The sequence below is a fragment of the Oryzias melastigma genome, linkage group LG8, assembly GCF_002922805.2.
Source record: "Oryzias melastigma strain HK-1 linkage group LG8, ASM292280v2, whole genome shotgun sequence".
Taxonomy (NCBI): domain Eukaryota; kingdom Metazoa; phylum Chordata; class Actinopteri; order Beloniformes; family Adrianichthyidae; genus Oryzias; species Oryzias melastigma.
Genome location: NC_050519.1, coordinates 1,727,997 through 1,751,242, shown reverse-complemented (window position 1 = coordinate 1,751,242; position 23,246 = coordinate 1,727,997). Strand labels below are relative to the sequence as shown.

The 23,246-nt window shown below is 39.3% G+C and overlaps 2 protein-coding genes across 4 annotated transcripts; both read left to right on the top strand.

The window, feature by feature from the left end:
- Nucleotides 1–525: 525 nt before the first annotated feature.
- On the top strand, nt 526–6,853 carry arl6ip1 (ADP-ribosylation factor-like 6 interacting protein 1). The gene is made up of 6 exons (XM_024272259.2): nt 526–687; nt 1,729–1,862; nt 2,871–2,990; nt 3,729–3,846; nt 5,429–5,513; nt 6,648–6,853. Exons 1-6 carry the CDS (start codon nt 652–654, stop codon nt 6,764–6,766), a joined length of 612 nt encoding a protein of 203 aa, XP_024128027.1. The 5' UTR covers nt 526–651; the 3' UTR covers nt 6,767–6,853.
- A 3,734-nt stretch (nt 6,854–10,587) lies between these two features.
- On the top strand, nt 10,588–23,211 carry LOC112146432 (NACHT, LRR and PYD domains-containing protein 12). Of its 3 annotated transcripts, XM_024272257.2 has the most exons (14): nt 10,592–10,951; nt 11,492–11,590; nt 11,943–12,053; nt 14,053–14,163; nt 14,787–14,897; nt 15,217–15,404; nt 15,498–17,355; nt 17,548–17,721; nt 18,279–18,446; nt 18,686–18,862; nt 19,672–19,845; nt 20,303–20,476; nt 20,553–20,726; nt 20,893–23,211. In XM_024272257.2, exons 2-14 carry the CDS (start codon nt 11,505–11,507, stop codon nt 20,903–20,905), a joined length of 3,519 nt encoding a protein of 1,172 aa, XP_024128025.1. In that variant the 5' UTR covers nt 10,592–10,951; nt 11,492–11,504; the 3' UTR covers nt 20,906–23,211. The 3 variants fall into 3 exon arrangements, with proteins under 3 accessions (XP_036068988.1, XP_036068989.1, XP_024128025.1); XM_036213095.1 differs by lacking the exon at nt 14,053–14,163 and having other exon boundaries at nt 10,588–10,951; XM_036213096.1 differs by lacking the exons at nt 14,053–14,163; nt 14,787–14,897 and having other exon boundaries at nt 10,588–10,951.
- Nucleotides 23,212–23,246: the final 35 nt, after the last annotated feature.

Here is a 23,246-nt window from a genome sequence, read left to right as displayed (position 1 = left end):
ATAATAATAAATTGTGTTAAAATCTGTAAGTACCAACTTTAGAAACACTATTAAATATTTTCTTTCATGAGAAAATATTTTCTTTCATGAGAGTGACATTATTCCTAAACATGTTATTTTTTATTTATTATTATTATTATTATCATTATTGCACAAAATGTAATGTTTAGGATTAATTTGGTGACTCTGTTCTATTGTATATTTCTTTCCTGGTTGTTTCTAAAATGTTGAACACATTTGGGCCAGTCTTCGAACTCTCAATTATTATTATTATTATTATTATTATTATTATTATTATTATTATTATTATTATTTTACTCTAAATTTTTATCATTTCTCGGGGACCAAATGGGTACTTTTTGACAAACGTGTTGCCATATTTCAATTGTATTGATTGGTTTTATTTTATTTTTTTATGGCTTTTAAACAAGGAAATGTTCGAGGTTTTATGATCGGTGCGTTTTGAACTCCGTTTCCCAGAATGCAAGTCGCTTAATTTGACGCAAGTTTTGAGATAAAAACATCCTGTCTTGGCTCGACCGTTAGAGACGCTGAAGCCGCAGGTGGAGTGCAGTCTAATCCCCAGCGCCAGTTTCGCTGTTCTTTAAGGCATTTCTCGCTAAAAAAAATTAAATCACTGAAACCACAGCGATGGCCGAAGGCGACAACAAAAGCTCTAACGTAATAGTAAGTGAGCAAGTTCCCATTTTGTTTCCCTTTTCTGTCCCTCGTGACGTATTTGGATGGTTTTAGCTTGATTTGTGTAACGCTAGCATGACTCGCAGATGCTAATTTCATTAGCTTTGTGCTGTCTATTCGTTTAATTTATGCTCGTTAATATAGACTTTAATACTGTTAAATAACTAAAAGTTTATTTCGGAATCTTTCGTTTAAAATTAGTACAGCTTTCCACCGCGACGCTTCTTCTGTAAAGCTAATAGCTAATGCTAACTAGCTATGTAGCTTGATTAATCGCTGGGTTTGGCGTTCGAGGATGTTGCTTCATGTGGAATTGGCCATTTAAATAGGATGTTTAAAGTTAAGATTGCGTAATATATGCCTTAATTTTTCATAAAATGTAATTTCTCTTTTGGCGTTTTAACAATAATGGTGAATTGTCTACGTTGCTAATTGTACAGACTCCACAAAAGAAGTGGGTCAAATTAAAATACTCTCTTTAATATAAAGTGAGTGTAAAGCTATTTTTGCGTAAGCGGTCTCTTTGCGGATAATATAATCGCAGTTTTAAAGCCCCATTCTTGCCTAATTTTGGCTTTTGTTGAAACTTCCGCTTAACTGAACCGCGTCATTTCCCCTCCCAAGTTTAAGACTAAATTGCTCTTGATTCTTGAGGATTTGTACTACACCCTCCTGAAGAATTGAGTCCTCATTGACTCATCTTCTTGCAACACTAGAAAGTGTCATCCTGTAGATAATGCTTTACAGTGAGTCACAGTTTTGTTATCACTTACTACCAGTATTCATCTGATAAGTTTGTGTTTAAAGAGTGAAAGTTAGAGATGACCAAACCAAAAAGTAGAAAGTATGACATTTTAAACTTAACAGTTGAAGGAATGTTCCTGAAAGATACTTTAATATATATTTTGCTTCATCTGCTTTGAAAATTGAGTGAAAGTAAATGCAACGTTGATCAAGATAGACTTGATTTTTACTTGAATAACTTTCAGAGCCGTCTTGGTTGGCTTTGCTGATGTGTTGTGTGTTTAGGCTCAGGAAACTGCGCAGCTGGAGGAGCAGCTGCAGGCCTGGGGAGAGGTGATCCTGGCTGGGGATCGCGTTCTGCGATGGGAGAAGCCCTGGTTCCCCGGGGCTCTGGTGGGAGCCACCACCGTGATCTTCTTGTAAGTCAGGTTTACTCTATGAGTGGTTGGTTTTTGCACATTGCGATACTTCTTAGCAAGAAGTCCTAACATGATTTACCAGAATAGTTTCATCAGTCATGCTTTCATTTTTCTTTGTCAAAGGAGGAAGCTTGAATTGTCTGTTAATGAGGTGACCTAAAAGATAATGTAGACTCAGAGAATTAGCTCTCAAAAAGGTCTAATTTCCATTAACATTTGATTAAAACCTTAATTTTTCTGTTAGATTTTAGAGTTGAGTAATTACAGCCGTCTCCAAAGCCTCAATATGTTCCAACACAATGTTTTCCTTCACCTGAGGGAAAGTTTTCTTCTCTTTCACTCTGCTTTCAATTTTTATCTGAGTGAATAATGATCAGAATGGAGGAAAGAGTTGGTAAATTCAAAATGTATAGTGAACATTTCAAACTTTTAAAGGTTGTTGGGTTCATTGACCCACGATGAGGTAATCTCACTTGGTATGTTCGGTGCTGTTGCCCGGACTTGTGTAAATTCGTGCTGCCACATGGAAAAACTGAGGTTTACAGCAATTATTGTGGTCTTTCACACAGTGTTGCATTAGACACTGAGTTGTTGTTTGTATTTTCCAACGGCTCTTTTTTTAACTTCCCTTGTGCTTTGCTGCACTTTTTCTGCTTTTTGAGTCTGAAAGTGTTTCATAAAAATCATTATCTTTCAGAAGTCTAGTTTGTATTGTATAATAAGTTTTCATTGTATCAAAGCCTGAAGGTGCAGATTAGCTTGTTGGATTTATAATCCACTCTGTGTTGCACTGAAATCACAGTTCAGCTGCTTTCTTAACGCGCTACATTCCTGTTTAATTCCCTCAGTGCCCACGCCCTTCCTCCATCCGCAGCCTGCTCACAGTTAGATGATTGTTTATCAGCCTCGCAATAAAATGTTTCAGATGTCATCTTTCATAACCGCACAGAAACCTCAGCATTTCTTTAAAGTGGATGTTTGAACGTTTGCCTCCTGTTTTTGTCTCAGGCTGGTGTATTACCTGGACCCCTCAGTGCTGACTGGACTCTCCTGCACTGTCATGCTGCTCTGCTTGGCTGACTACCTGGTTCCTACCCTCGCTCCACGAGTGTTTGGCTCCAATAAGTGGTGAGGTTCTGCTTTAAGTTTGGAATCAAAACCAAAGAAATAGAGCAATCTGAAGACAGTCTGAGGGGTTTTCTCTTCATGATGGATTTGTCTTTGTCAGACCTGCTGTCACCTAACAGAATGTTCTGCAGCTTCATTGAGATTGGAAATGTCAGAATGAGCTGAGGAGCCAGTTGACTGAAAACCAAACACCATGACAGCAGAGCAACATGCCGCAGGTGGCCATGTGACCTTCATCCCTCGCTTGGTGTCTTAGGTTTCTGGATATTTAACCCCCCCATCAGCTGTGCGTGACCCGCACTGCTCTACTTAACACAAATAGCAGCAGACGGGCTGGTTGTGTTCAGCAGTTTTTATTTACCCGTCTGTTCTCAGTCATCTGAACTTCCAGCGGCTTCAAACTTGCTGCCTGTTTGGGGACGTTTGGAGCTGCATTGTTGGCTCGTTGTCTGTTGCTGAGGCTGCAGATGAGTCTGATCAGAAAGATGGAGCGTCTGAAGGTCGATGAGTGACGCTGGCAGTGACTCAGCAAAATGGAGCAGAGCTACAAAATGGGTCTCAATAAAGTTTTCCCTTTTCAATGAGGGACGCTGCTTTTTAAAAAACAACGTCAAGTCTTAACACTCGACACAGCAGCCAGATTCAAAAAGGAAGCAAAGCTGCTTAAAGTTCACTGAAAGGAGGTCGCGCATTCTCCCACCCCTCTCACATGAAATGTTTTTAACCGTTTGTGTGCAGGACTACTGAGCAGCAGCAGCGCTTCCACGAGATCTGTGGAAACCTGGTGAAGAGTCAGAAGAAGGTCGTTGGCTGGTGGAAGCGTCTCTGCGCTCTGAAGGAGGAGAAGCCCAAAATGGTAAATTAAAACGCTTCAAACCTGCAAATGAGCAGCAGATTCTCCTGCTGCCTCGAAGAGCGACTGTGACCCAGATAAAAACCTCACCTGACTAGGCTGGTCCACTTATAGCTGGGTTACAAGTAGACGTGGGAATCGTGAGGCACCTTTCAATTCAATTATGAATGCATCCTAGATTTATTTAGTTTTTAAGGGATGTTTTTCTTTATTACAAGATTTTGACTTTAGTTATACATTAATAGTAATGAATAATGACACTCCTCTATGTAAAGACTCTGATTTCTCACCATAATTACAAACAATAACAACAAGCTAGGAAACAAATATCAACATTGAGCACTTTATTAATCTTAGTAATTGTTACATTTTCAGATGATCACTTGCATCACTTATGGGGAAAACTGTCCTGTTTTCACTCTGTTGTACCATGTTTATCAGTTATGTAATGTCACAGAAAAGTCAACTCACATTTTTAAACTACTCTCGTCACATTTTGAACTAATGACCAAATCTGCAGCATTTTTTTTAACAAAGTTAAGGATCTTTAATCTGAAGTAGGTCAGAGGTCACCTAAAATTATCTAAAGTTTGTGTATCAACATTTTAAGACATTTTAATTTTTAAATCCATGTAAATGCAAATGTAATTTAAAAAATAGCAACAGAATAATATTGAATTTTAGACGCAGCTCACAAGTGAGTTATTTTTAGTGACCCCTGCACTAGACCAACATGACTTCCGTTTCTCTACCAAAGTGCATTTTTGAGTAAAGACCAGATCAGTTTACTTGTTTAACTTTTCTTTCACAAAGGTTGGGTATGTTGTCGGTTTTGTGCACTTTGTCAAACCTGTATCTTTGTACTCTCTGTTTAAACATGAAATACCAATAAAAAGACTTGGAGTAAAAAAGTCTTTCACCGCATCAAAAAGGGAAAATGTTCCCTGAACTCGTCAAACTAAAATTAGATCATTTTAAGTGAAGTTGGGTGTGGTCAGATGATGAGATCTGGAAGGTCAGACACGTTTGTCAGAGTGAGAAACGCCTCACGTGTAGTTCCGCTTGTTGTCTTTATTTTAAATTGTAAATTTTTCGATTATTTCAAATTAATAAAAACACTCAAATTTTTTTGTGGATTATAATGCTGCCACAAACAATTATTTCAATAGTCAACTAATCGACAATAAAGAGGATAGTTTATTAAACTTTAAATAAATCATGAAGATTCTTTCCTTCATTGGTTTCTGGTATTAAAACAAGAATAAATTTAATAAAGGAACAATTTTTCACAACAGATTCAATTTTGGTCTCAGTTATTAGAAAGCGTGCACTGTAGTTCTGAGGTGATTTGAAGGGGAAAAAAAAGACTAATTGACTTAAAGTACTTGTTGAATAATCTTGGCAGTGCTAATGGATCATAATCAAAGCATCTAAAGTTTTTATTTATTAATTTTTTTCCCTCCACCACCAGTAATTGACCACCCTGTTCGTTCGGTCCCTCATCTTCCTCCTAACGTATAACGATGTTCTTGATTAGTTGTTCCTGAATCTCAAGAAGTTCTCCTCCATTGTTTCATCTGTGCAGTACTTCGCCTCGGTGATCAGCAGCCTGCTGGCGGTGGCCTGGATCGGGCAGCAGGTGCACAACCTCTTCCTCACCTACCTGATCGGTAAGGTCGTGTTATGACAAAACGCTTCACGCAGTTTTTCAGCCACCGCCCATTAACACACAGATCAATGAGAAAGCTTTTAGAGGCGCTCCCCTCTGCTGCTAAAACCTTAGACTGTGAGTCAGCAGGAAGGCGTGTCTGCAAAAAGAAACTGGAGAGAGTTTATTCATGATAACATTTGCCTTAACTTTTCAACCGTTAATATAATTCCAGCTCGCACCTCCTTTTCTCCTTCAAAATGTGCTGGAATTATCATGTTAACAGCTGAAAAGTTGCAGTAAATCAGGAGTGTCAAACTCAATATATTGAAGACTAAAACTACATTTGAAAACTAACCTTAACATAATTATGAACAAGATGCATAGCATTACCTGCAATAATGCTAGTGTGAATGCTCTAAGCTGAATTTGGCCGCTGAAGATGCTGAAATTGATAGCTGAAAACACTGAAGCTGATAGCTAAAAACACTGAAGCTGATAGCCAGCTAAAATGTTTACTAAATGCCAAATTAGCCCTGGGGGGAGAAAAAAATACTTGGGTTAGTCAAAAGAGATACCATGCAGCTGAAAAAATAGCCAAATGACAAATTAGCCTAAAAACTTAGGTTAGCCAAAACAGATGGCATGTAGCTGAAATATTAGCTAAAGTCCGAAGTGGCAAAAAGAATCTTAGTAAATGGCAAAATAGTCAGAAAAGCTAGCAGAATGCTAATTTTTTAAAATGTTAAAACCGTAAGTTTTTAACAAGGTTATGAATAATAAAAAGGCAGGAATATTTTTCCAGACTAAATCAACTTAAACCTTATATAATTTTCAATATTTTACTCTCCATAAAAGAAATGAAATTTATACAAGTTAGAAATGAGCTCTAGATGACATCGGGTCATGAACAATAAAATAAAATAAAATGATCTGGAGGGCCGGATCCGGCCCCCGGGCCTTGACAAGTACAGTAAATCAAAGAACACAAACACTTGTGTTTAAAGGGTTAAGTCTAGCTTGTTCCTCAAGCTGCTTCTTTCTTTTTCAACAAAGATTTCCACTTTCTGTTCTTGATGAAAATGCATTTTTGACGACGGCTCCTGGAGCTTCACCGTCAGGTGAAACTGGCTAACGGCGGTTCCCTCCTCTGCAGTGAGCTTCCTGCTGCTGCTGCCCGGCTTGAACCAGCACGGCATCATCACAAAGTACACGGCCATGGCTAAGAGGGAGATCAACAAGCTGCTGAAGCAGAAAGAGAAGAAGAACGAGTAGAATGAAGAACCGCGCTGAACGAAACGTTGCTGAAGACGACAGGAGGCTCTGTCTGCAAATTAAAAAAGCACTTTTTTGTTTTTCACACCTTGGAGAAGATTCGACGTTTTCACACCTTTCACCTCACTGCCCTTCAGTTGAAAGTCACCCGTGCATGCAGCCACAGCTATAGGTCATCACATGTGAAGGGGTCTGCCCCGCCCACTCTTCAGTTCTGGTTTTATGAGTTAGGTGGGCTTTATTTTAAAGAATCTGCAACGCTTTGAAGCCACTCGTTCTTAGACTACTGAAGCAGCTTTTTATCGTTTCTCACAATAATAATCATGTTTTGGAGGAAGTTTGGATAAAGAGCCGATTCTGAGCTTTCACAGATGTAAAGATTCTTCAGCTTTAGCTGTACTGAACCTGAAACTGGATTTAAGGCTGAGCTGATCCAGAGTCCAGACTGCTGAAGCCACAAGCTGGACCCTCATGTTTGTTTTGGGGAGGGGGGGTGTACAAAACTTCTCATGTCTGTCTTTTCTGTTTGTTTTCTTTTTATTTGTTCATAGTCTTTACATTTTTTTGTTGTAACTGGAAGTCTCAACTATAATAAAGTTTCATTTTAAGTTAGTCCTTCTGTTTTGCTCGTCTTTCTAAAGGTCAGTCAAACCCGGGCTTGTTGACGTGTTCACTCAGCTGACTTATCTGTACAAACAGATGGGCAGAAAAGGCCTCTTATCTGTGTCGAGCAACTTGGAAGGTTCAAACTAGAACTGGAAATAAATTTAAAAAATATATATATAAATAATTACAAACCTGGGATAAAATGATCGCAATTGACTTTTGTTTTATTTTATTTGCCGGTCACTAACTGTACGTTCAGAGCATTTATTTTAAATTAAAACTGTCAATCAATTAAAAAAAAACTCAGATTAATCACACTTTTGTGTTATTAATCAATGTTTTACTTTGTAGATTTTATAACTATGCAGCTTTTGAACAAAACGCCGTGGAAACCTAAATCAGCGAAGGACTTCAGCTCCTTGAGGTGCAATTCATTTGCATTAATGACTATAAACGTGTTATTTCTGTTTGATTAATCACACGTTAAAATCTTCAGAGTTCACGACTTGAAACCAGTTTCTCTGCATGAGTGTGTTGTTGATCTGTGTGGAACAGAAGAAGAAGCTGTTTTGGGTCTTCGTTTTTTTTCCTTTTCTAACCACAGACCGTGTGACCGGAGCTTCCTCTTCATATTTCTGCTGCTGCACATCAGATTCTGTGTCTGCAGGAGCATTCTGTGAATGTTTGGTCTCATGCTTCACTACAACCCCCACAACAGAATCGGGTTTAAATTTAGTTCATCTTTGGATCTTTTTTCAAAGCATTCCTAGTGGTTTTCTAATTATGGCCATTCTGTTTTTTTTTTTAGCTCAACTAAAAACAGTCATTTTCTAGTACAGAAAATAACCTCAGAGTTGTGGGTGGGACTGTTCACTCACTCTCCTGCTAGCTTACAGCCCCTCACACTCGTCTGAATATTACTGTTTAGACAAAAATGATGAGCATTATTGCAGCTATCCAGCTTGGATTAGGAAAACAAAGACGTTCATGGATCTACACTCGCTGTCCATCTGCTCGTTAACACGTTTCTAGCCGGCCAATCGCATCACTCGATATATTTATGCATGTAGACATGGTTGAGACAATCTAACCCAGTTCAAACTGAGCATCAGAACAGGGAAAAAGGGGATTGAAGTGACTTTGAACGTTGAAACTGCTGATCTAGTGGGATTTTAGCACAAACATCTCCAGGTTTTGCAGGAAATGATCAGAAAAAGTTAAAATGTCAAGTTATGTGGGTCTTGTTGATGCCAGAGGTCAGAGGAGAATGTCCAGCTGATAAACAGGAACTCGAATAACCGCTGGTTACAACCCAGCTCTGCAGAAGAACATCTCTAAATGCTGAGGCAAGTCGACTACAGCAGAAGACCACACTGGTTGCTGCTCGTGTCAGCTAAAAAAAAAAAAAAAGGAAACTGAGGCTGAAACTCTCACAGAATCACCAAAACTGGACAATACAAGATGGAAAAACGTTGTCTGGTCTGATGAGTCTCCATTTCTGCTGCAACATTCAGATGGTGGGGAAGGAATTTGGCCTCAACAACATGAAAGCACGGATCCATCCTGCCTTGTATTGACGGTTCAGACTGGAGGTGGTGGTGTCATGGTGTGGGGGTAATTTCATGGCACACTTTGGACCCCTACTAACCCAGTACTAACGAGGTAGACCTAAAAGTGACTCAACTATGTCTGGTGAGTGATTGTATCTATAGATCTGTGGATGTTATCAACAAGTTCACAGTTGATATGTTTAGGAAAAGTGTAAGATTATTATTTTTAAACACAATTTAAAATTCACATAGTTTCTGATTGAAAAAAAATATCAAATTGACCAAATAAACCAGCCAAATGGTGAAAAAAGTTTCTGGAGCACGAAAAAAGACACGCGAGCTCAGGCTTCTGTATTATTACAATTATCCACCAGAGGGGGCGCAAGAGCACCACAGTGGTTTGAGTTTTGTCCTTTTTGGTCCTCATTGGCTCTCTGAACCCCTCCATACAAATTTTATGTTTAATTTTTGAGACTTCAGGAAAAACTGAAACCGTTTTTGTTTCTTACAAAGAAGCGTGTACTGAATACTACAGATTGTTTTACAACTCCATGAATGGAGGGAAGTTGCTAGTCAGGAAATGAAAAATTAGGGGAAGAAACATAAAATACACTAATAACATTTGTCATAACTCTCATATTTGACCCTCCTATTCATTTTGTAAACTAAAGAATACATCTTTTCAAATCCTTCTTTTGTGAAATCCAAAGTTTAACACTTAAAGAAAAAAACTTGCTTTAGTGTGAGCGACCCGATACTTAAAATTCAACCGTATTCTGTGATTAGATCAACTGAAATATCCAAACCATTTTGTAAACACTCTATTTAAATTTTTAGTCATGTTTAACAAGGTTTGTTGTTCCATTAAGTCTTCAAATTTCAGCACATTAGACTTAATAAATCATACATTTGTACTTTCTTTGTACCCAGCTATATTTATTATTCATATAGTATTTAAATCTACAATAAACATAACAGCTTTAGGTATATATTAGTTTTATAGGTAATTCTCCACACCTGCACACAGATGAGGCTGAATAAGTGAACTAAAAGATAGCAATTATTTTACTAGACGAAAAAATACTTAACATTATTTAAAACAAATATAATTAACAGAAACTACTGTGTTACTTTTAAATAAAGCTGGTGGAATGAACATAAGCTTAAAAATGGGAAAATAGCAGAAATGTGACATTAAATGTTACCTTTTATTAAAAAAGGCAAACAGAGAAAAATCTGAAATAACTAAGAAAGTATTATTTTTCAGACAAAGACATAAACTAAAATAGAAATATTCCATTTATGTCTTCATAAAAACAAACATGGATATGGATACGTTTTAATTTTTTCTGACATTTTATCTACAATTTTTTTTTCAATAAAAAAGTTGTTCTAATAGAAGCAGGGATCAGGTTTGCTTTAGAAAAAACTTTATTAAAAATATTATGTATAACAATGTAGTAGACTATACAGACACTGATTGCATGTGTTGGTTACATAAATAAATACAAAGAATTACATACATCAATCGTTTTTAGACTTCTTGTTGGTGGAATATTAGCCTATATTGATTTTATATAAAATTTGACATCTTAAATTAATTGTGGAAAATATTTAGTTCTCCGAGAGAAATCTTTATAGATATAAATATTAATAAATATACTGAACTGCTTCCAAACAGCAACAACAGATATGTGTAACAGTTTCTGCATAAACTCACATAAACTACAATTTGTATCAAAATATATATTTTTTAATTTGGTTTGATTTGTCAATGTGTATTTGAATATTAACAATTAGAAAAAAAAGAAAAAGAGAGAAAGTGCACAGGCGTGGGAGGAGTCTGCGCCCCGGAGCTCTGTAGCTGCAGCGCCCCCTGGAGGCACAGAAACCGAAAGTGTCAGGAGGATCAGGTAACTCCGGATCGTGTCGCAGCTGATTCGATCCAGCGAAGAAAGCTGGAAGCAGCAGCTGGTCGAGGGTTCGGTTCTGGATCCACATGGACTTCACCGCGCCATAGAGGCTCCAGGTGAGTGTCGGTTCGTCTGATGCAGAGAGAAACTGTAAACAAATTCCTGAAGGTAAAACTAGAACGAACTCACCTGATACCTGTCCGAGGAGGGGCGGTAAGGCGGTAACAGCTGCCTTATGGAAAAACGACTTAATTTATAAAACAATAAATCAATAATTATAATAGAAAAGACACGCGCTCACTTCACGCGCACACAAGAAAACTTTATGAATGAACCATAAACCAGCAGGACTGAGAAGGAAGCTCTGTCTTAATCTGAGGAGAACATCTGCAGATTGTGATCGATTGATCGATTATCAGTGAGTTCACGCGGGATTCTCATCAGTTAAAACCCTTGAGGGACAATTCTATCTGAACACGTACAATAATTTGTCACAAAAAACAGATTTATACAATGTTTACCTGTGGAGTTTGGGTGACCATTTTTATGACTTCCTTGGAGATCAAGGAAGAAACGATAACAAAAGCTGTGATTGGCTGATGGATGTCATACCACCTGAACCTTTGGATTCAGACAGTTTGTTTCCTGTTGTTTAGGTTCTGACTGAGGATGAGTAGTTCAAGGAGGAAGAGGACAGCACAGTTTCCAGAATCTACAAGTTCAACCCCAAAAAAGGCCCGACCTGAACCCTCAAAGTAAGGCTTTTCTTTTTTTGTAAATTAGATTTTTGAACTCAAAAAGGGATGAAAATATATTGTTTTTTTATGTAAGAAACTTTCTGTATTTCTGCAATGTGATGTGGAATTTTGGTTAAAATGTGGAGTTCTTCACCCTAATAAACTATACTTTAACCACCATTGTTGTCACTGTGTCGCATGATCAGGGGTTTATTTTGATTTATTGCACCTGATCACCTGCAGGTGATCAAATATTGATCACATTATCTTTTTAGTTTGATAAATAGTCCTTTATCCAAGTTTTGCAGAAAAGTGCATATTTTTTTTGAGTAACAGAGAGCGAGCTGTGATCCTCTGTTTTCATTTGCAGAGATTCACAGAAACTTTATTCTTCAACATCCAGTTCTCTGTCCCTAAAGAGTGACTGGTCCAAAGAGGAAAACCCGACTTTCAGCGCTGAACCAGAACCGTCACACTCAAAGTAAGACACTTTTTTGAACCAGAACCTTTGCAGAACAAAAACAAAAAAAAAAGAAGTAATTGCAAACTGGGGGAAAATTAATCGCCATTGTTCGCAATTAACTTTTTTTATTACAGTATTTGCTGACCACTTATTACCTGTGAATAATCACAGCATGAAATCACACACAAAACTGCACATCTAGAACATTTTCTTTTTAATTAAGGCTGTCAGATTGAAAAAAAAATCAGATTAATCACAACACAAAAGTGTGATTAAACACTGTTAATCACAATGTTTTAATGGGTCGATTTTATGACAATATGCAGCTTTTGAACAAAAACAGGTTTCATTTTTATTGTCTGCAATGTTTAAATTCATCAAGCATTAACCCAGAAGTGTATATTTTGAGCACAAAACAGATCAACAGTAAGATTAGCAGATTAAAAGCTGCACATCTAAAATAAAAATAATAGTTCTGGTCACTGCTCTATACCACTTTAAAAGAATGTTTTCCTTCATGATCTAGACAAAAACAAGCAATAAAGAGGCGTATTTCTCTCTGAACTAAAGCTTTATTTAACCTATCATGTTGATCAGCGTTTATATCGCTGTAGTTTGCAACTGCAGTTGAGGTGCAGCGGCGCCTTGTCCAGTTACCGTGACAACGGATGAAATAGTCCGCTTGTTGTGAAAAAGCGATCTAAACAGAAAAAAACCAACAAGATAAAATTATTAGAAATCGATTGAATATTTATTTCAACTGTAAATAAATTTGATGATACCTGATGACGTGTTTTAAATCACGTCCTTGAAGCCTAAATCGGTGAGGCAAAGCGAAAGACTTCTGCTCCTCAGGGGCGATTAAGTCGCGTTAGATTAATCATGTTAATGTTCAAAGCCCTAATCATTAGTGAATTTGCTCAATTTAAAAGCATATCACTTCGAAACATTGTACCTTTAATATTATTTAAGAATAATAATTAAAAGAACGTATAGAGACTTCTAAATAATTAGTTTTTACGTTTTTTTTAGAATGCAACAGAAAAAAATTAGGCTTATTTGCCTTTATTTTCAAAGAATACATTGTAATCTCTATGTAACTCTAAACATTTTTGGCTGACTAAATTAACTATTTGATACTAAAAAAATAAAAATAAAATAATAATAATCTAAAGTGTAGATTATGAACCGGTTCATGCTGTTGATTATTACTTTTTGATAAATGCACAAAATCAGTTAAAAATTAAGTTTTTTAACTCTAAACAATTTAAGCTTTTTCCTTTGAAACAAATTAAAAAGTGAAAAAAAACACAACCCAAAATACAAATTAAAATGAACAAAATCAATCAAACTTGACTTTTATTCCCAAGAACATTTAATTTACATGTCAGTAGGTGTCTCAGCTTTGAGGAGCTGATCTGGTTTCTTCAGTCAGTATAACCTGATCTGGTCTAGAGAATTCTCAGGTGTTTGGACAGTTTAGCTGCAGAGCCGGTTCTAGATAGAATTGTTCTCCTGCAGACCGTGTCCGAGTGTTCACAGCACTCGTGCACACGCTCAGCACAAGCATGTTAGAGAGAGAGAGAGAGACAGAGAGAGAGAGCGAGAGAGAGAGACAGAGAGAGAGAGAGAGGGTGAAATAAAAAAATAAAAAAACACAAGAAGAAAGAAAGGGAAAAGAATTTGGCAGTTTCGGGTGTCTTGTTTTCCCTCTTTCTCTCTGTGTTTCTTTTCATCCCCGTTAAATAACTTTCTATGACATTCCTTGAGGCTTAATTAAATATTTCCCTTCTCTCTGTGTGTCATTGACATTAACTGTCTGTAAGTTGAGTGGATTTGAGTAACACTGTTCTAATTCTTATTTTCAACTACAATTAAGAAGTTAACATTTTCTAAATTTAACTTTTTAGTTTGATACATGTTGCTTTAGGTGGAACTTCATCAGAATTTTGCATAGAAAGACCTGCAAAGAAAAAAAAAAAGTTTGATCAGTGTGATCATCTGTTCTCATTTGCAGAGATCCACAGAAACTTTATTCTTCATCATCCAGCTCCACATCTCTAAAGAGTGACTGGTCCAAAGAGGAGAACCCGACTTTCAGTGCAGAACCAGAACCGTCACACTCAAAGTAAGACACTTTTTTTTAGTTTGAGTCTCTGTTGATTCAACGAAGATCTCAGGTTCCTCACTGTAATCGTCCCCACTGTAGTTCTCTTAAGAAGGAGTTTCTATTTTTATAGAGGGTTTTTCCTGGTTTAACTGGTTTATCAGTGAAGGTCACTGGTGTTATCCAGGTGTTTTTATTAGATCGGAAAACAAATGAGTTGATGGCCTTTTTTGTCAATTAAAATAAAAAAAATCCCTCAAACTTTATTCTATTGGTATAGTCCAAAAGAGGGTGTTTGTTTATAAATAAAGAAGCTTAATTGTGTTTTTAACGAAGCAGTTCCAGCTGTGAAGGGATGCTCTGACTATTTTAATTTTAGGATTTAGGAGTAAAGTGTAGAATTACAGCATTCAGTGAGTTTTCTGATATTTCTACAATGTTCAGAATATTTTTTTCTTAATCTTAAACTACAATTCAGGATAAGAAGTTCAATTTTTTGTCATTTAAGCTGCCTAATTAAAGATCATGGAGTCTTTTTATTTTGATAAACTCTGCTTTAGGTGAAATTCCATCCGATTAATGCAGATGAAAAGCCTTTTCTGACCATCAGAGAGTGAGCTGTGATCATCTGTTTTCATTTGCAGAGATCCACAGAAACTTTATTCTTCATCATCCAGCTCTCTGTCCTTAAAGAGTGACTGGTCCAAAGAGGAAAACCCGACTTTCAGTGCAGAACCGGAACCGTCACACTCAAAGTAAGACACTTTATCTTCGATTCAATGATTACAAAGAAGAAATGCTTTACTGACGGTTTCATGTCACAAACACCTTTACTCTACCTGAGTTATGACTTGTAAACATGAAAACCCTGATTTTTAAGATGTGTTCCAATGAAATGGAAAAACCCTCAAATGTTTTTAGGAGATTCAGAAAACCAGTCGTTGTAAAACGTTTGTGTAATCCAGGGATTATTTATGAACCAGTTCTGGATGTCTGGACTCTTGACTTGATTCCTTTCTTGAACACTGTCAGCTTCTGTTGGAGTAAATCACAGCCGTTTCCTCGTGTCCACAGAAAGAGAGATTCCTCCGAGGAGCAGGAGCCCTCCAGATGTTCGGTTTGTGGAGACATCCTGAAAGTTCCGCTCCGCAGCAGCTGTGAACAAGGTTTGTGCACGCGGTGCAACCGGGCCCCTCCATCCGGACCCTCCTCCGGTCCACAAAGTGAACAAAGATCCAGAACTGAATCTGGACCGCAGACAGGTCAGGGCACAAGAACTCAAAGTTCAAACGTTTCTGACGTTGGTTTGGATCAGAGTGAAACCATCTTCTGTCTCTCCTGTTCTTCCCTCACAGAAGATTTCAGTTTCCTGAAGCAGCTTTACAAACATAAGTGCAGACAGAGGAGGATAAGTGAGCATGTGGCTGAAGGAAGTGAAGAAGCAGCAGCTTCAGGAGGAGGAACTCTTCTCAACAACATCTTCACTGAGCTCTACATCACAGAGGGGCTGAGAGAAGAAGTGCACACCCAGCACGAGGTGAGGCAGCTGGAGACGGCCTCCAAGAAGACGCAAGCTTCCATCAGGTGCCACGACATCTTCAGAGCCTTCCAGAACCGAGATGGACCCATCCGGGTGGTTCTGACCAGCGGCATTGCCGGCATTGGAAAAACCTTCTTAGTGAAGAAGTTCACTCTGGACTGGGCGGCGGATCTGGAGAACCAGGACGTCAGCGCTGTGGTTTCTCTTTCCTTCAGAGAGCTGAACTTGATCAGAGAAGAGCAGCACAGCCTCCTGACTCTGATCCATCTGTTCCATCCGACACTCCAGAAGATCCCAGCAGAGCAGCTGGATGTCTATAAACTTCTCTTCATCTTTGATGGTCTGGATGAAAGCAGACTTTCTCTGGACTTCAGCAACAGTCCGGCGGTGTCTGATGTCACCCAGAAGTCCTCAGTCAGTGTTCTTCTGACGAACCTCATCCAGGGACACCTGCTTCCCTCCGCTCTGATCTGGATCACTACCAGACCTGCAGCAGCCAATCAGATCCCTGAAAAACACGTGGACCGGCTGACAGAAGTGATCGGCTTTGAGGATTCTCAGAAGGAGGAGTACTTCAGGAAGAGATTCAGCGATGAAAAGCTGTCCAGCAGAATCATCTCCCACATCCAGAGCTCCAGGAGCCTCCACGTCATGTGCAGAGTCCCGATCTTCTGCTGGATCACTGCCACAGTTCTGGAGCACATGTTGACCACAGAGGACGGAGGAGAGGTGCCGACGACGCTGACCGACATGTACTCACAGTTCCTGATGGTCCAGACAAAGAGGAAGAAGAAGTACCGGCAGGGATGCCAGGCAGGCCCACAGGAAGTGACAGACGCTGACAGGGAAGTCCTTCTGAACCTAGGCAGGCTGGCGTTTGAACATCTGCAGGAAGGAAACATCATGTTCTACCAGGAAGACCTCCAGCAGTGTGGTCTGGATGTCACCGCAGCCCTGTTGCATTCTGGGGTTTGCACTGAGATCTTCAGAAGAGAGTGCGTGATCTTCCAGAAGCCCGTTTACTCCTTCGTGCATCTGAGCGTGCAGGAGTTCCTGGCTGCCGTCTACATGTTCCACTGCTTCACCGTCAAGAACACGGCGGTCCTGGAGAACTTCCTGGTGACTCAAGAAAAATCTCACGGACCTTCAACTCTGCAGTCTCTCTTTAATATTTTTTGGCCCTCTGATGAGAATGTTCCACATTTCCCAACTCTGGATGAGTTCTTAAGCAAAGTCTTGGAGAAGTCGCTGCAGAACGACTCTGGACAGCTGGACTTGTTTGTCCGCTTCCTTCACGGCCTCTCTGTGGAATCCAACCAGAGACTTCTGGGAAGTTTGTTGTGTCACACGAAGGAGAGTGCAGAAACCCTCCAGAAAGTCATCAACAACCTGAAAATGATGAGAAGTTACAGCAGCTCCCCGGACCGGAGCATCAACATCTTCCACTGTCTGCTGGAGATGAAGGACCTCTCCGTGCATCAGGAGATCCAGGAGTTCCTGCAGTCGGAGAACCGATCGGAGAAAAGGCTTTCAGAGATCCACTGCTCCGCTCTGGCCTACATGCTGCTGATGTCAGAGGAGGTTCTGGACGAGCTGGACCTGAAAAAATACAAGACGTCTCCAGAAGGTCAGCAGAGGCTGATCCCAGTCGTGAGGAACTGCAGGAAGGCTCGGTGAGGCCAGAAGTCCATTTTGAGCTTCTTTTTCTTTAAATATCTCTTTCGTCATTAGAAAAATGCCACAAGAAGTGTTAAAAACACAATTTTCATCAGAAACTTTTGCCCTCGTGGGTTCTTTAAAACTCAGTAATGCTAAAAAGTTCCATCATTTTTTCATCCGGTTGACATATTGGTTTGTCCTCACAGACTCTCTGGATGTGGACTCTCAGAGGCTCACTGCGAGATCATGGCTTCAGCTCTGAAGTCCAGACCGTCCCACCTGACAGAACTGGACCTGAGTCACAACACCCTGCAGGATTCTGGGATGAAGATTCTGTCGGATGGACTGCAGAGTCCAAACTGTCGGCTGGAGACTCTGAGGTCAGAATGACGTGTGGAGGGGATTCAAAAGTTTGAGGGTCTCTCGGGTTATCATGAGTCCAGAGGTATCAGTCCGGTTATGTGAAAATCAGAATGTTAGACTAACGTTCAACTTCGAGTGGTGCAGTGGTTCGCACCCTCATCTCACAGCGAGAAGACCCGGATTTGAATCCCAGCTGGGAGCTTTCTATGTGCAGTTTGGATGTTCTCCTCGTGCTCACGTGGGTTTTCCAAGGGTTCCTCCCACTTTACAAAAACCTGCTTTATAGGTTCATTGGTGACTGTAAATTGCCCCTATAGGTGTGAAGGTGTGTATTGCCCAACAGTAGCAGGGATAGGCTCCAGCAACCCTGAAAGGGATTCAGAAAATAGGCGGTTCTGCTTCAATCTGAGCTCAAGTGAAGATAATACGTTTTGGTTTGATGTTTGTAGTTTTTTGGAGCAAACAGAAAAAGATAAGTTAGAATCATTAAGGACCATACATTTCATAGGAAGTTACATGAATGTGTCTGATTCACTTTGAGATGTTTTATTAAAACCTCCTTTTGTTTCTGCAGGTTGAGGAGCTGCACCATGTCAGAGGAGGCCTGCACCACTCTCGTCTCCGCCCTGAAGTCCTCCCATCTGCAGGAGCTGGACCTGAGTGCCAACACGCTGAGTGGTTCAGCCATGAAGCTTCTGTGTGGTTTCCTGCTGCGCTCTCATTGCTCGCTGAAGACCCTGAGGTCAGTTCCTGAGGTGTTCCTGTACTCGATCTTATCGGGACATCATTTCCTTGTAAATGTTCTTTAAATCTTCTTTGCATGATTCCTTGAATTCTACTTTTTCTTTTATGGTTTGGGAGTAACTGCTCTTTTCTTTTTCTCACAATGAAATGTTCTCCTCAATAGAATTAAACAGTCTGTGCAGAAAAGTGTGATATTCCTGTGAACTCACGACATTCACCTGTTGGATGTGGATGCAGGTTAAGCAGCTGCAGGTTGTCAGAGAGCAGCTGTACTGCTCTGGTCTCAGCCCTGAAGACGAACCCGTCCCATCTGACAGAACTGGACCTGAGCGACAACGCCAACCTGCTGGATTCAGGAGTGAAGCTGCTCTGTGGTTTTCTGCAGAATCCACTGAGCAAACTGAAGACTCTGAGGTCAGTCTCTGCTCACACCAACGAGATAAAAGCATCTATTTAATTATCAGCATTGTAGAGATGCTTTTGATTTAATGTGTTAGAGGCGTCATAGGGAAACTTTTACAACCATAAATGACTCAATACTGCTCTCTGTCATGCATATTAGAAGCTTAGCTGGAGGTGAGGAGTTTATCGAAATGGATCAGTGGTTCAAGTCCCACTCCAAACATCTTTTCATCTGTTTTAAAAACGTTTCCAGTGGTCTTTTAATGAGGATTTTGTCTTTTTTAGCCAAAGAAAAAAAAAACTACGTCATTTTCCATGGCATAGTTTCTGCAGAGCGGCAGGAATTCTTTAAAAATTCACCTCTGAGTTGGAGAAAAGTAAGCCAGACTCCCTTTTCCCTCCATATTGCTGAGAGCTGTCAGTTTACACTATCCCACTAGCTTACAGCCCCTCACACTCCTAACAAAAATGGCGAGCAATATCGTAGCAACCCTCCGTACAGCTTAGATCCAGTTCAGGTGTTCATGGATCCATTTGTCTGAGAGTGGATGCATCAGAATGGGGCGGAGCAGGTAGCTTGTGGCCCCACCCACAAATACAATCATTTTCAAATAACAATTTTTTTGTCTGCTCCTGAATAAAAAAAAAACTCTGAAATGCAATATTAAGCTCATTTTTCTTTATATTTTTCCTCATCATTAGAAAAAATGTCTCAAGAACATGTTAAAAACACAAAAAAAGAATGTTAGGAAGAAACGTCTCTATAGGATTTCAGATCAAAGTTTTGTCTTTCAAACACATCAAACTCCGTCTGGATTCAGGTTGAGGAGCTGCAGCTTGTCAGTGAGTAGCTGTGCCGTTCTGGTCTCGGCTCTGGAAACAAACCCGTTCCACCTGACCCAACTGGACCTGAGCGACAACAAGCTGCAGGATGCAGGAGTGGAGCAGCTCTGCAGCTTTCTGAAGTTCCCCGACTGTAGACTGGAGACTCTCAGGTCAGTTCTCTGTCCGTTTTATTATTTCTGTCACTGTTTTTTTTATATATATAAATGAATAAAAATGTACTTTAGTTTGTAAAATAATTATTTTATAAGTTTCATATTGCACAATTTCTTCAATTTCTTTCAGATTTTATCATTTTTTGTCACTTCTCTTTTTTCTACTCTTTTGAATTAGATATAATCTTCTTAAATGTTTTATCTTTCTGCATAGAGACTAACATTTACCTGGTGTTTAGTGTTGTCATCACCGGAGTATCAAACTTTCAAATGTCATAACACAGGTCCACCTGCAGAGGTCAGAAAATGACAAGTTGAGGTCTTTCCTGAAGCTCCTGCATGTTTTCAAATATGATCTGTTCTTGACTTATATCTGCAAATTTTCTTTCTCTGGATTTGCTCTGAACTGTGCAGAAAATGGAATATATTTTTAAATATTTGCCTGTGATTCCAGACTGGAGGACTGCAGCTTGACAGAGAGGAGCTGTGATGTTCTTGCTTCTGCTCTGATCTCCGTCCTGTCTCGTCTGACACATCTGGACCTGAGCTTTAATAAGCTGCGGGATTCAGCAATGAACCATTTGTGGGGTTTCCTGCGGAGTCCATTCTGCAGTTTGCACACTCTGAGGTCAGTTCTTCTGTTTTTATGGTGAAACATCTTTGAAGACCAGCTGAGAACGGTTCTGGTTCTGTTCTGCATGCAGGTTGGAGGACTGCAGGCTGTCAGCCTCAGGCTGCTCCGTGCTGTTCTCCGCTCTGAAGTCCAGTTCATCCCGTCTGACAGAACTGGACCTGAACAGGAACGACCTGAAGGCTTCGGATGTTCAGAACCTCCTGGATCTGGTGGAGAGCCCCGACTTCAAGCTGGAGACTCTGAGGTCAGTGGAGGGTTGCTGTGTGTCCTGCTGCTTCCATCTACAGGGGTCTAAACCTGGACAGTAGAACAGTCAAAAGTTCCTCCTGCTCTCCTTACTGAGCATCTCTGACTGACAGGCGAGGATGTAAACACATTGTCACCTCCTGTTTTCCTTCTTCTCTCTGTAGGTGGAACTGTTGAGGGTGGAGCTGGGCGCAGTCAGAAGTCATCATCTGGAGCGTCCAGAGATGTGGAAGCAGCTGTTGTCTGAGGGGGGAGAACAATGGTCAATAGAGAACTAAATGTCTCTCTGAGTGAACTGTCAGCTGATGTTTTCAGCAACAATCACAGTATTTGTCTTGATATATGAAGATCAGAAGAAATCTGCCAGTAAATAACTGGTAAATGAAGGTCAGCAAAGATAGTTTATTACTGGTAAAGCTCAACCCTCACATGTCATCATAAATGTCCTTCAAAAAGGCTGTAGAGTTAAAGCTTTGTATCTTTTGAGCTTCAGAACCAGCAGTTACTTCATGATTTCATCCGTTTCCGGAGTTTCCAGCTTCCTCATAAAAACGCAGGATTGGGTGAAACATTTAGGACTTTTTTTCCAAGACATTTTTTTAAATCTACGAGTATTTTGGAGCAATCTAATTTTTAAAAAAAAAAGAACATTTATGTAAAGAACAAATATGGAGGTTTAAAAACGTCCAAACTAAAGCGACTTTCTGTGATCAGACTAGAACACTAAATGCTTTGGGTTTAGAACCCGGTTTGATGTTTGTCCGTTAACGTTCAGTCACAACCACTTTAAGTTCCTTTTGCTTCCAGATTCTTCTCTGCGTTCTTTTGGACAGTAGATGATTTATTTCTGGGTTCTTTGCCCAGATCACAGTGTATTTTTATGGTGCACTTTGTACCAAATCCGGACAGAGAGTTTTACATTGTGAGTTGAGCATATTTGCAGCTTTGGTCTGGTTTCTATTGGGCAGTGATTTATGGAGGCTCTTCACACGGCTCTAACCTGAAACATCTGCAGACTACCTCTAAAAGTCACTCATATTTGAAACTGATCTGTGATGAATTTGCAATTTACAGACTGACACAGTTAAGGCTACTTAAAGTTTCCTGTTGGTTAAACAGACTCTTCATGCACAAAAACTGACTTTTTGTTCCAGACTGTTCAGATTTCACAGACCAGAGCAGAAGGTTTTAGTTGTGACCTTTTGGTGGGAAACGTCATCGTCCAACGTCTGTTTTCATCGTTGTGTGAATCAAGAAAAAAGATGATTACTTTCGTGTGAAACTGAAGATTTTAGTCCTGCCGACTTAAAAGAGTTGAGGCCGATTTAGCTGCCTCCACTCAAACAGATTTTGTATTTTGATTATAGAAATTGTAGTCATTTGAATAGTTTTTTAACCCTCCAGAAACGAGAAAAATTCTGCTGAGCTTTCAAAATTTATTTGACAAATTGCTTTTTATTTGTTCATTTTAGGTAGCACCAATTAAAGCGACCAAATAAATGAAATAAAATAAATAAAAAGAAGGAAATAATTTATAAACCTAAAAAATATAAAGAAATGAAATGAAAAACAGCATCAAAGAGATTTTTGTATTTTTATTTTAGAAATTCGAATATTTTTTTAACCCTGCAGAACCAATTTTCTTCGGAGCTCAAAAAAATTATTTGTTTTTTTGTTTATTCATTTTAGGTTGCACTTATTAAAGCTGCCAAAAATTAAAAAGAATAAGATAAATACATAAAAATAAGGAAAAAAAGTAATAAACCTAAAAAAAAAAGAAATTAAAGGAAAAAGAGCAGCCAAATTTGACCCTGTGGGTTCTCCAGGGTTACGACGGATATCCGCCCCACACCTAACACACCTGAAGTCCCACATACCTGTCTCCGAGTAGCTCCTCTCCATCCTTTCTCTTTGACAGTAATGCTTTTGACCATCTCTCTCGCTCAAGTTTGAGCCTGCTGCTCTGGAAGCTGCATTGAACTGAACTTTCCACTCTGTATCGTTTATTTCGTAAGTGTGCGTCTCGAACAAACTGTAAATATGTTTTTATTCAACTCAATAACATTAATTGTTTACTAATCCTGTGTAGTTTACATCTCCAGATGGAGAAACACTAAAAAAAAGGTTCCTCTGAGATGAAACCTGTCAGACGAAGCTGACATGAACTGAACCTTCAGCTGCTCCAGGTTTTGTGATGGAAACAGCTCATTGTTGGTGGTGGTTTTCTCACCTTCCTCTTCTTTTGCAAAGTTGTCACTTCTTCTTCTGGAAGGTGGAACTGTTAGTTTGGCTGTAAATAACACTAAACTTGTCCTCTTTGTTGGCTGTACTGCCTGAGAGAGCTTAGAAGGAAGAAAAAAAGGTTGAATAAATAGATGTAACATCCAGAAAGCGATTATGTTATTTTCTGATCATTTTTAGATTTGTTGAGCAGCTGCAGAAACCTTTTGTTTTTAAATCAAATAAAATCAAAGCAAACATTGCTTGTTGAGTTTTATTCCTGAATCAGGTCTTTATT

Coding starts and splice junctions, on each gene's coding strand:
- arl6ip1 (XM_024272259.2), top strand. CDS start 652: ATGGCCGAAGGCGACAACAAAAGCTCTAACGTAATA. Junction 2,991..3,728: donor GTGTTTGGCTCCAATAAGTG/GTGAGGTTCTGC, acceptor GTTTGTGTGCAG/GACTACTGAGCAGCAGCAGC. Junction 5,514..6,647: donor CTTCCTCACCTACCTGATCG/GTAAGGTCGTGT, acceptor CCTCCTCTGCAG/TGAGCTTCCTGCTGCTGCTG.
- LOC112146432 (XM_024272257.2), top strand. CDS start 11,505: ATGAGTAGTTCAAGGAGGAAGAGGACAGCACAGTTTCCAGAATCTACA. Junction 15,405..15,497: donor TGAATCTGGACCGCAGACAG/GTCAGGGCACAA, acceptor CTTCCCTCACAG/AAGATTTCAGTTTCCTGAAG. Junction 17,722..18,278: donor TGTCGGCTGGAGACTCTGAG/GTCAGAATGACG, acceptor TTGTTTCTGCAG/GTTGAGGAGCTGCACCATGT.